The 12,646-nt window shown below is 35.7% G+C and overlaps 1 protein-coding gene across 3 annotated transcripts in view; it reads left to right on the plus strand.

The window, feature by feature from the left end:
* Positions 1 to 12,646, plus strand: part of LOC131693028 (protein qui-1) — a 292,261-nt gene that overhangs the window by 204,643 nt on the left and 74,972 nt on the right. For all 3 annotated transcript variants that reach the window (XM_058980495.1, XM_058980496.1, XM_058980497.1), the window contains 3 exons: positions 3,146 to 3,315; positions 3,431 to 3,577; positions 3,754 to 4,051. In XM_058980495.1, the coding sequence (XP_058836478.1) occupies positions 3,146 to 3,315; positions 3,431 to 3,577; positions 3,754 to 4,051 (615 nt within the window). The remainder of the gene's footprint in view (positions 1 to 3,145; positions 3,316 to 3,430; positions 3,578 to 3,753; positions 4,052 to 12,646) is intronic.

Below are 12,646 nucleotides of genomic sequence, written 5' to 3' on the forward strand. Positions count from 1 at the left end.
AAATATGCGGGAAGGATTCCATTTTTTATCCATTCCTTAGTGGAGAAAAACGTGTTTACCTAAATTTTTCTCCACTAATGAGAAAATTTAAAACAGGGCGTAAGTAACATTGATAGCACCTCTTTGTTTACTTTCTCTTTCGATTTTTGCGTCGTCACCTCAGAACCTTGAACTAATTCTCCGCGTCCCATATCGAAAACCGATAGTTTTTACTAGAATATTATGCAAAGAGTTGAGTACTAAACGACCGAGTAATGAACAGAAGAGAAAGACCCCAAAGAGAATCTCTCATTGTTACTTACGTCCTATTCTAAATTTTTTCCAGCAATATATCATAACGCTTGTTTATATTTTTAGAAGAAATGCAGTTACCCTTTCAATCTTTTTAAAGCACAATTGTTTTACGTCAGTCGTACACAAATGCACGCTACAGTGCATTTTTGTGTCATCTGCATAAATTAGGAACGCTAAATTTCCCGTTACTCCAGACTTTGCCATCCTTGTTGTTCGTCACTCGAACGATGGTAAAGATCGTGCTTTTTTTCTACATCCTTCTTGACACACTGCCGGAAATGTGGAAAGTTTTTGCTTTTCACACAGATCGTCTGCGTGTACGAGTTCCCCTTACAATGAAGGCAGGTTTCGGATGAAACTAGCACAACAAAGTTAATATATAATTTCGATTTTGTATCTTCGTAAAGGTCTCCATACAAGAATATTAATCTGAAATCTGGAGTAAGTTTTTCCATTACGAATAAATCGAAACCTTTGACACCAGAATGTTCTTCTCGGAAAAAACGTTAACAACAATTTAAGATTTTATTGTCACCGAAACATATTTATTTCGTAGACTTGTTGACTTTTCTCGGTGACAACGAAAGAGCAGATTTTCCCATTATTACATGTAACGTTTCGGCTTGCTGCTCTCCAGCTGTCGTCGGACGCATAAACTTATATCACACACTCTTCATTCACTGGATAATTGATTGGAACATTGGCGGTGACATATCCATCTTCGTACACGCAAATAGAAGGGAAAAATAATTGAATAATGTAGGAATTTAGTCGAATCACGCTTTTACGCTTTTTGGGTGAAACGTCATTACAGTTGTATGTAGATATTTATAAGCTAGAGTCACCAGTAATAGGACAAATTTATCATTCAGCTGACGTCATCTGAGAAAAAATGCTAAATACAGTTCAGCGAGCTTGTTAACATGGTGTTAGAATTTAAAAGCAATTCGAAGTTTCTTGTACTGGGTAGAATGGAATAAGTCCAAGCTTTCTGAAATGTTAGAAAAGTGAGGTTATGTATTTCTATGCAATATTCTATTCTCGACAAACTTATGATTAGGACCCAAAAGCCAATTGTAATAATTCTCTTTGGCAGGAAATTCCGGAGGCACCGTTAATCGTCCGGCACAGCCGTTGATAGCAAACAAATGAGAAAAGCTTTCTCTTTTGTTTACTGATATGCACCGTGCTTGGGTAATATCGATTTTTCCACAATTTCTTCTCAACGTGAATTTTGACATTTGGCTTTTGAGCCCTAATCGTAAGTATGTCGAGTTTTATTGAATAAAAATAGAATCAAACTATTTTTCTAGAAATACTTTATAAAGGAGTGGAGACTTCTGCAGAGACCATAGCTACTTGTTGTGGCTACTGAAGAGCCTTTACTCAATTTAGAAATGTATACGGCTTCAAAAGATTGAAGTTGTAGAAGCAAATAATGTAATCTTCAATTGTCAAGAAAAAATGTTACCCTGACAGCACCGAGCCACTTGCATGAGCAAATTACTTTTACTTTGAGGGAGACTTGTATCATATGTTATATTCGACAGCACAAGATAAGTCTATTAATATTTAATAGCAACTCAAGCTGATTGCGAAACATTCATCTTATGTTTATTCAATGAATAAACTGTCAAACAAGACTTGTTGACGGTTGGAGCAATCATCATATTTGAAAAGCAGGATATATAGGGTAACAGTTTCATAATTCATCTTAGCACCTCTATTCATCCCACCCATTTGGACACATTAGTTAGAGCAGTGGTCGCTATCTCTGTTCAACGGATTAGCTTAAACGGTAGGATCAATAAGTTTGCGTTGACCTCGACTTTTCACTTCGCTCAAACGCGGGTATTTTACATTTTCCAGGCCAAATTTGCATCGATTTACTTCTTAGGACCGTAGCAAAGATGTTAAAACCTATTTAAGCGCAATGCAGCGATAGTTGGTCGCGTTATCAATGAAATATTGTGACAGCCTGATTAATGAGATGAATAAGGGCTCGTCTACCCTACAAGAAAATGTGTCTAATATCGAGGGATTATAGAATAAAAAACTATAGGCACCGAAACCAATGGTTGTTCATTGAAAAAAAACCCAACCAAAAATGAAAGGGGAGTGGTCAGCAGTGTTCGACCGCGTCCCCTATCTCTTGTTTTATAAGGTGATTCACCAACAATACTATCTTTGAAAAAGAACTAAAAATGTGCGTGGGTGATACGCATGGTCTTGTCTGACTGGAATTGTAACTGTTAAATTATATATGAGTATTGAGAAGTTTCGTGTTTATATGTATTCAAAATTATTTCAATTATTCAAAAACATACAGATAAATTGTGCCATACTCAATTGCAACACAGCTAATTAAATTACGAAATAATCGTGAGCGACTTAAAAAAGAAATGTATACGAATCGCTCAAATCTTTAAAACTTTTTCCGAGGTAATTTTCTCAGCAATGGATTTATGAAACTAGTTTCAAACGAAAAACCTAACGCGAGTACTATAAAACACTGTTTTTGTGGTATACAATGATCCAAATATTGAAATTTTAAATTTTTAAAACAAAAGGATTTTGTTGAACCTTTTATTAGAGACTAAGTGTGGTTAATATCGGTTCCGCCATTCCTGAAAAACACATATCAGTATGTGGCACATAAATTGTAGAAATTGTACAAACTCGTCAAGTCAATTAGCATTTACCTAAAAAAAATCGCCTGCTAGAACGGTTTACCATATCTTGAAAATTTGTGATAATGAAGCTATAGGTTTTTTTGACTCAAAAAGTAGTTTTGCTCCACACCACAATTAATTACAATTTTTTCTACGATTTTCCGTCTACATTTCCGTAGGTATCCAAACGCAGCATGACGATAATGTAACCCAAATCATTACCCTAGGACCGGACATTTCGTACAGCATTCGCCACGTGGAAGAGTCCTGGCATCATTTAATTAAATCCGACGACACGAAAAAGCTCAAAGAGATTGCGGTGTGCAATTTCGACTTTTTACTAGCAGCTGTAAGTATACCCGTTTTTCATTATCTTTTGCTAATGGCGCCATCGCCGCTGCCATGGAAGCATGATCAAATATCTACGGGTTTATACGGTGTACTGCTGTTACTATCTCCTACAGGTACAAACGGTGTCAATTAGTTATCTGAGATGCTTAATCGAACATGTACGGTGTTACATTCTCGATCGGGACATTGAACTGGTGTACTACACTATCCGGAAATCGAGCGATGTGCTCACCAGGGATCCGATGCAACTGGGGGCTCAGGTAATACACAAATTCGTGTTTTTTCTCGTCCACTTGGAACACATGTAACCAGATACTCTTGCTATTATGTAAATGCCAAAAACAACTAGTAATCAGTACACACTAATAAAATCACCCCGCGGAATCGTTCCGACTCACCCGTGAGAAAATTCACGTATTAATTAATCTTCTTCCAGCTGATATCTTGGCTTAAATCAGTGTCGGCTCACGAAGGCCCTCAAGCTCTGCTAAGCGTGACCGTTCAATCTGCCACGGCTTGGTGCGATGGCTATACCGTCCCGCTGCTGGTACCCCTAACCGGCTGGCTTCCATCTCCGCTGCCGTCGCAGATTCGATGCATGACCGTGCCTGGACCGGGTCCGTTTCGTTGTATCGAAGTTTCGCCCTCGAAGCAACACCTTATCCTCTCGCCCAAAGTCGGCGACCCTCAGCTGTGGCACATCATGAGCAACAGTCTGGTTCACACGTTCCGGGGTAAGTATTAGGATTTAATTACAAGATAATAACCATCGAGCGGGGATTGGCTGTCCGCAGCGATCGTCTCATCCGCTCCGTTTATTGCCTGTTTTAACGTGACGGAAATACCGCCAATAGAGAAAACCTTTGTGTAGGTATAGGAATATAATGCAGGTTGTCGCTTCACGCCTAGTGAACTGGCGGAAATCGTAAAACCTTATCATTGAGTTAATCTGTGGAAATGGTACTAGGTCGTTAACGAAGTAGTTGTGGGTGGATGGAACGATAACAATCGGGGAAACCTACGCAGTTTTTGGGAACAGTTGATCTGCTTATTGGTTCTTTTTTTTATTTTGTATTTGATTATATTGTTTAGTTTGCATTACATTTTTAATTCAATATATTGGGTGTTCAGCAACAAGTGGTGACTTTTCATCCCAATTGTTTACATGATTCGGTTAAGATATGATATTCTTTCGCAGTTAAGTGATTTTTGCAGTAGGAAGTTTTAAGCCTACTTGTCATGTGCTATATGCATAAGGAGCTAAACAAATCTTATAAACTATCTTATAAACTATAAAGAGAACTCATCGTTGCAATTGTTGATTGCAACAATGTTTTTGAGAAATTTCTTATAATACTGTACGTCATAATTTCTAATGTTTCTATGTTTGCGAGTCTGTGCAACTAGTTTGTGCTAAACGCTTCAAAATCATTTTCAGAACTTTTGTTTTGAATCCTGTGAAGCGTTTTCTTCCTAGTAGCACAACAACTTGCCCAAATTGGCACTGTATATAGCACTGTTAGTCTAAATATTTGTTTATAAATTAATAGTTTGCTTTTTAGGCAGCCTAGTATTTCTGTTTATTAGAGGGTATCAACATTTTATATATTTGTTGCATTTTGTTTGGATTCCTTCAATATGATCCCTAAAAGTAAGTTTTTTATCGTAAATCAAACCCAGGTATTCAACTAGATATGACTACGTTAAATTCAAAGCATTAAATTTAATAATATAGTTATGATTAGGTTTAAAAGAAAAAGTTTTGGCTTATGCGGAAACACAATCAATTGTGTTTTTTCCGCATTAGTGGAAATTTTCATTTTTTTTTTCAGGTAATCATTGAGAGTATTCAAGCTTCATTGCAGTCGACTGCAGATAATTCGAAGACTCCTACCTGCGGCAGAGATGCTAGTTTCATCACAGAAAAGTGACTTTTTACAGCCTACGGAAGATCAGAGTTAAAAATATTATATGGAATTGGTACGATGCTTGACCCATGAGCATCGCCTGTTAAGGTAGCTTATTAGATTTACAATTTACTTGTAAGTTACGATGAGTAAGATAATTTTTAATTATCTTTATTGTGGAAATTGAAAAATTAAAATCCTACATTTTGGTAAACACTGTCGAGATCCTTTTCGATGTCTAGCAGAGCAGGGGATTAGTCCTATGAGATATTTGCCTTTAGCATGTTAGTTACTCTCACAAGTTGATGCGTAGTTGAATGCATATAAAATCCAAATTGCTGGGGAAGAAAAATAGAACTCTCATTAATATGTGATATCATTCTAGTTAGGATAATTTTTTTCAAATAATTTACGAATAGAATAGAGTAAACTCACTAAATAGATGCTTCAGCTGGATTTTTATCTGGCTTCAGAATAGGAATAACCTTGGCATTTTTCCATCTTTCAGGGAAGTATGCTAATTCTAAAGCATTTGTTGAATATTTTGACCAAGTATCTCATGGTGACTTCGGCAAAGGTTTTTCAGAATGTTTCCATCATAACCTGGAGCTTTCATATTTTTTAACCTTTTCATGATGGATTTGATCTCATCATAGTTTGTTTCAACAATCTCGTCTAGAGACAATACTTAATATGAAACATTTTCATATTTTTGTATAACTTCGTTTTCAATACAACTCACAACCTTGAAATTAAAATTATGGACGGTCTCAAACTGCTAAGCAAGTTTTCGAGTTTTCGTTTGTAAAAAGAATGATGTCGCCTTCCTTCAAAGCAGGAATTGGTTACTGAGGTTTCTTAAGAACCCTAGAAAGTTTCTAGAAAGGTTTAAAATATGGCTGGATTTGTTCAACCTCTTTTACGAAATTTTCATTTCTTAACAATGTAGTTCTTTTTGTAGATCCTGATAAAAACATTTCATGGCAGGATCACGAGAACGTTGATATTGATCTTCGAACATTCTTCAAGCGAATCAGATCTTCGTCAATAATAGGCGTATTCAATTTTCTCTGCCAACTATAGAATCACTTAAATCTTCCATATAATGCAGTATCAATGTTAAGTTTATTTTGTAAATCACGATCGCGATTAAAATGTTTTCTCAATATAAGTTTTGTATCTTATCCAATGCGCTTTGTGATAATTAAACGCTGAGCTAAAGGCATTGAAAACTGCTTCCTGAGAAAGTGAAAAAGTCACTGGAAGGTGACCAGTATCGAAGTTAACATTGGCGCTAAACTTGCTACAAATATGGCTTTGATTATATTATCAGCTCAATTGTTGATTCATACAGACGAATAGCACGTAGGTTCATTCGGGATCAAAACTGAATAATAACCAACATAGCAATCATCAAAAAGTACACACCTAGAAAAAATAGTGTAAATTTACGTCACCTAACCATGACATATACGAGCATCAAAATGACTTAGTTTTACGTTTGATTTTAATTTTACATGACGTTTAATTTCGTAAATCATGTAATTTTACTCCACATACAGCGTTTGTTCTGAATGGTAGAAAGTGTAATTTTAAGTCATTGCGCATGCAAAGTATATGTTTCATGTAAAATTAAATGGAACACGGTAATGTTCTGTCATTTCGTAAATTACGGTTTGTTGAATTGTGTCATGTTTGCAATTACGTCAACGATAAAATTCAGATTTTTTTGGTGTGTAGTTAACCGTTGCAATTGCTTTGAGCATTATTTCAGGATCGGTGTTAAGCTTTAAAACACTGATTATGAAGAATTTTGATCGATTTTTTTAAGTTTTTGTGAATCTCCTTTCAAGACATTAGTTTGTTCGGCAGCGCACTGAAAAGGAAAATACGCTTCAGCAATAAAAATGATACCAAGATCAGTTTCAACGTCAATATCCTTCTCCAAAGAGAAGCTCTCATTTGCACTGCGAACCGTTTGACATGTTTGTCTAGAATTATGAGGCGGTCCGGAAGCATTCATTCTAGAAATGTGAAATCAGAAATAGCGAAAGAAGGATTTTCGTACATGAACAAATTGGCGCAAACCTGATGAGCAGTTTTCAGAGGGAGGTGCGTGTATTTGGAACGGCTGTGAAATGGTATAAAACGAACATGGAAAAGGTTTGATATGTTTAATTTTACTCTCTGGAAGATTGAAAACGATCGGTTGAATGGGTGAATTTTGGCGAACATCTTCATGTGATGCAATTCAATTCCATACAACCTTTAACCGTTATAAGTTTAAGTTAGAAAAACTCTAGAAAGAGAATTGCGGAGAGAAAAACAATATTTTTGGCAACATATGCTCTGGCTTTGTATGGCAACACGCCCAATGTTATAAGAATACGCAGTGTACGATTGGATTCGTTTTTTGACAGCTAAACTCGAATCCAACCGATTCAAAATGGATTCTCTTTCTAGAGTTTTTGTAGTTTACATATATTTGGTTAGTTAGAAAATGTCTAAAGAAAATAATCATAAATAATTAATGGATCGTAGGTATATACGTTTCTAGTATAACCGCCAACACACGCTAAGCAGGAAAGAACAACGGGTTCATTTTCTCATTATTCGTCTTTCCTTTTCAAAAAGGTCTATCAAGAATTCATTTCCGTTACCGTATCTTGTTACTGTCTTCTCTCCTGGAAATTGGTGCTCACTTGAAGCGTCACTTCAATTCTACAGGCCTTCCGAAAAGGCTAGGATTTTTTTCTACACAGTACCACTCTTTCTCAAGCACTAATGCTTATGTGCCAGCCACGGGCATGAAAAATAATGTGAGACAAACAGAATTGGCAATTGAAGGAGAATGTAATAAAAACAAATCATTTTTCGGGGACATTATTATTTTTTCTTTTCGTTGAGCTGTATTTTCAAAAGAATTGAATTCTTTGATGACATTTTGAAACTCAAGGCGTGAATTTAAACTTTAAATTTTATTTGAAAATTTATTTTCACACTATGTATGGAGAATTTCGCGACTATACCGGAAAAGTGAGACATTGAATATGCTTCTCCTCGCGTAAATGAGTGAGATATAATATTTGGTTACAGCAGCTCTAGAGCGATTCCACCCAAATTTATCCAATATTGCAAATAAACGTGACCAACAGATTTCGATTAAGATCAATCTTTTTTCATTCTAATGCAATCTAATGTGTCCAATAAATAAGGGAATGTATTTTTTCGCCGCTTTGTTGATTTGAAACTATTTTTCCGTTGGACATTTTTCTATAAAACTTTAAAAACCAGTTTTTTATTAAAGACTATTTTAAAAACACAACAACTATTTGCATAACTGAGGGTAGGTTTGTATGGATAAAATTAAGAATAAGATTAGTGTACATGTATTCCACGAACTTTCGTTTTTGCAACTTCAATACACCCCGAAATAATAATTCGGTTATTATCTAATGAGGCTGGATATAATGTTTTACATTATATAGAATTTGAAAGAACAGTTTATGATAAAATGAAAGCTTTAATCAAATATTTGAGAAACAAGCAAAGCAAACAATAACCCAGAACCCCAGAAAGCTCGACAGGATAAGTTTTGACTTCTTTTCCTCCTCACTGGTCAACATTCGGTTTCTTGGTCTTTTGCCTAATGCCCATTCGGTATGGTGACATTCGGTCTAATGGTTGCCCGAATAGAAATGTACAGTAACAAAACCATGATTTTCACTGTGACAGTACAGTCATTTTACAATAATTTACAGTAAGTTTTAGTGTTATGCTACAATACAAAAACAATAAACTTTAACGTTTTTACAGTAAATTTCAATATGAAATAGACTTCTACAGTGAAAAAGGAGGGTGGTTAAGTATCTTAACATTAAAAAAATCAATTTTTCTCCAAATATTTTTTTCTCGAAAACAGTAAAATTTAATGTAAATGCACTGTATCAGTTTTTTGCTGAACAGAGAAATTTATTGATACATGAAATTTTATTGTAAATCTACTGTGATAACTTGGTATCGAACAATGTTGAAACAGTAATAACTATAATATTTATTGTTTTATGATTGTTTGTAGGGTAAATGCTATTGTAAAATTCTATCCGGGTGGACATCCTCCTGTGTTGTAATTCTTCGAAGAGGCAAACTTGCAGTATCATGTTATCGTAAGTCAATGAAGTATATATAGGTGTGGCAGAACACACGGTTTGCTAGTGTTGGCAACCGAAAATATGTAAACAATCCACAAGCACAACGGGTCTACGTCATAGCGGTCACACGATTCAATGGGAGCGGAACGACCGCGATGACGAAAGCAAGTCGATTTATACTGTGATCACTCACACCACTCATGTATGATTCATCTTACCAATACCAAAGTGCCATCTTCGCCAGACCTGTACATACGACATTGATCGTAAATGACTCTTTACGAGATGTAGAGAGAGCGACATCTTACCCGAAATGAACCTATTTGACGTATTATAGTCGTCGAAATATCTTCTATTTAGCACAATCCAAAGAATTCCTTTTGAAACGCGCATCGGTGCACGGGGTCCAGAGGAATTTTAATTAAGTGGATTATTTTTTCATTAAACTGGTTCACGATATCTTTATTGTTTATGAAGCTATCGTCTTGTTAAAAAATAGTTGAAGAGACTGTAAACTTAGGGTTACCAAATGGACTGAGAGCAAATTAGGGACATCCCTGCCAAATGTTATGCCAGGTATGTCAATTGAGCCAGAATTCTAAAAAAAACAGTGGCTAATTTTCCAGCGGTTGAACTGGGACGTTGATTCTTAATCGAGACAAATTAGAATGGTGTAGTGCCAATACCGAACGATGATACCACTTTGGCCCTAAGACAAGACGTGACAATAGGGGGGGGGGACGTTTTTGTTCCAATTTTACGTCAGAATGGTCCAGCTCCTGCATGATTGGTTGATTCTGACTTTTTGCACCTGTACGGTGCATATATTAAATAAAACAACCTACAGAATAAGTAAGTTAAAAGAAACTTACTTTTGAGTTGTGCGACGCTTTCGCACTTATTAGTGTTGTCAAAAACAAAACGAGAGATTCGACTCAGTCGCCTCATCAAAGATGAAAAGCACATGCTAAATCATTTAAACTGTAATATTATACAAAAATGTAAAACTAAACATGAATAAATGAAATTTAAGTTAAAAAAAGTCGGCTCAGTCGAGGTCTTCCGTGGAGGAAGGTACTTTTGAGTTGTTTGGGGTATACTCAAAATTAGGAAAATTTAACTTAAATTTGAGTATAAAAACCAATGAGTTGTAATTTTTGCCTTCAACACGGTTTACCTAATTTTAACTTCCTCCACTATACCCCGAGATTGAATCAAAATATGTCAATTTTAGGTAGTTTTTCGTTTGCGTGTACGCAATGTTACTGCAGGGATATCGAAATGATGTTTGGCAGTGTTGCTATATTTATAGGAAAAGATTGTCATTATTTTTGACAAACAAAATTAGTATCGTTAAAAAAGTAAAAATAACTTAATTGAACTGAAATTGTGCGGTAAAGTGAAACAAGTATTTATCATGCATTTACCGTATACGTAGTTGATTAACTGCAACAAAAATAAGACAGAAATCACACTATAATCAAAAATTACTCAGAAAATGGCTTCATTAAACCTTACTAAACACTCATGATATGGAAAAACGGTGCCCTTCATCAATATAGTGGATTCAAGATACAAAACATTGTCGGAATAAAATAAATTAACAAAACTCCATTTTCATTAATTAAAATAGCAACACTGTTCGGAAGATTTCGGCAGGGTGAAAATAGGCGAAAAGAAGAATGCCGAAGGAAAAATAAGAAGCCGATTGTCACGTCTTGTCTTAGCTTTGGCCAAACCTTATATTAACAGTTATGTGTCCAATAAAAAAAAACACCTTTAACAGGCCAACGAGGGTACCCGGGTACCCACAAATTGAAATGCTCATAACTATGGCTTCCTTTAACCGATTTGGACACTTTTAGATATTTTGGATTCAGGAACTCGTCCACTTTTTGATTCTGTACAATAGAACCGAAATAATGGATCTGGTTTTTGGTAATCCGGATTTTCCGGAGTAATGTTCCAGTACTAGGATATGATTTGTAAATTTTAATAATGTACTAGCAATATGAGTATCAAAACTCTTCAAATTGTATCGGAAGTCTGTTTTTTATTGTTACGGGACCTTATGGCAATTTGAAAAATGGAATTGGAATGGAATGGTCACTCACGGCCCCACGGGAACCTGCTCCGGAATGTCCGTTCCGGGGTCAAATCACCAAATGGTTCCAAAACCATGAGATACAGCCTACTGATGCAATTCCAAGAATTTTGTTACCCATATTGCTAGTATTCCATTGAAATTCGCAAATAGTACCCCAGCACTGGAACCTGCTTCCGGAAACCCGGAATACCGGGAACCGAATGAAGTAATCCGATTCATTTTCACCAAGTCCAAAAGTGGATGAGTTCCTGGATCCAAAACGGCCAAAAGTTTCGAAATCGGTTTAATATTACCTTAGTTATGGGCATTTTAGTTTTGTGGGTACCCGGGTACCCACGTCGGCCTGTTACGTAGTAAAAAAATTCAGGAGCCCCTCCTCCCTCCCACCCTTACTATATCAACAATATTATTAACCCAAAAGCTTGACTTAGTGAAGTTCTAAGATGTCACAAAGTTTCAATTTCCAGCTATGGATAAAACATAGGAATTTAATTAATTGAAACTTAAAAAGGTACCCGGGTACCGCGTCGGACACACAACGGTTAAGCTATCCAACAAATTTTGGTTACTTCTGAGTAAAACAAATGTTGGTTGTCATGAGTCACAGAGAGCATACATTAACAGAAAAAAAAAATCGCTGGAAGGAATTGAAATTGATTCTCTTGGAACAAAGTTGATCTGAATAGAGTTCTATGCAAATCATTTCACACACACTAATTGGGGGTTTGTTTTCCTCCAGCTGTCATATATAAAACTGTCAGCCAATTTAAACGTTAGAAATAGCTCTTCTATAGTATTTATAATGATGTTGAAATACTCTATGTCCCTCCAAAACTAATTCCGGAGACGTACAATATCGGTTGGTCAGTTTCCATCATGAAAATAATACGACCGAAAAGCTATTTTCGATTTGTTTTCCTCCATCTATGACAGGTGGAGGAAAAGAAATCGTTGAACATACTAATACAGTTACAGATTGTCAAGACTCTATAATTTAAGACAGGGTGATTCGTCATAACGTTTTTTTATTTTAGTAAAAAAATTGAAAAATGGAGTAAATCGCGAATTGTTTATTTGTCAATCGAAAGAACATTTTTTGCCATTTATTGTTAGGAAACAATTTCTTTTAAATGTTGACCATATTGGCGCTTCAGGTAATCCATT

The sequence above is a fragment of the Topomyia yanbarensis genome, chromosome 3 (genome assembly GCF_030247195.1).
Source record: "Topomyia yanbarensis strain Yona2022 chromosome 3, ASM3024719v1, whole genome shotgun sequence".
In the NCBI taxonomy this organism is placed as follows: domain Eukaryota; kingdom Metazoa; phylum Arthropoda; class Insecta; order Diptera; family Culicidae; genus Topomyia; species Topomyia yanbarensis.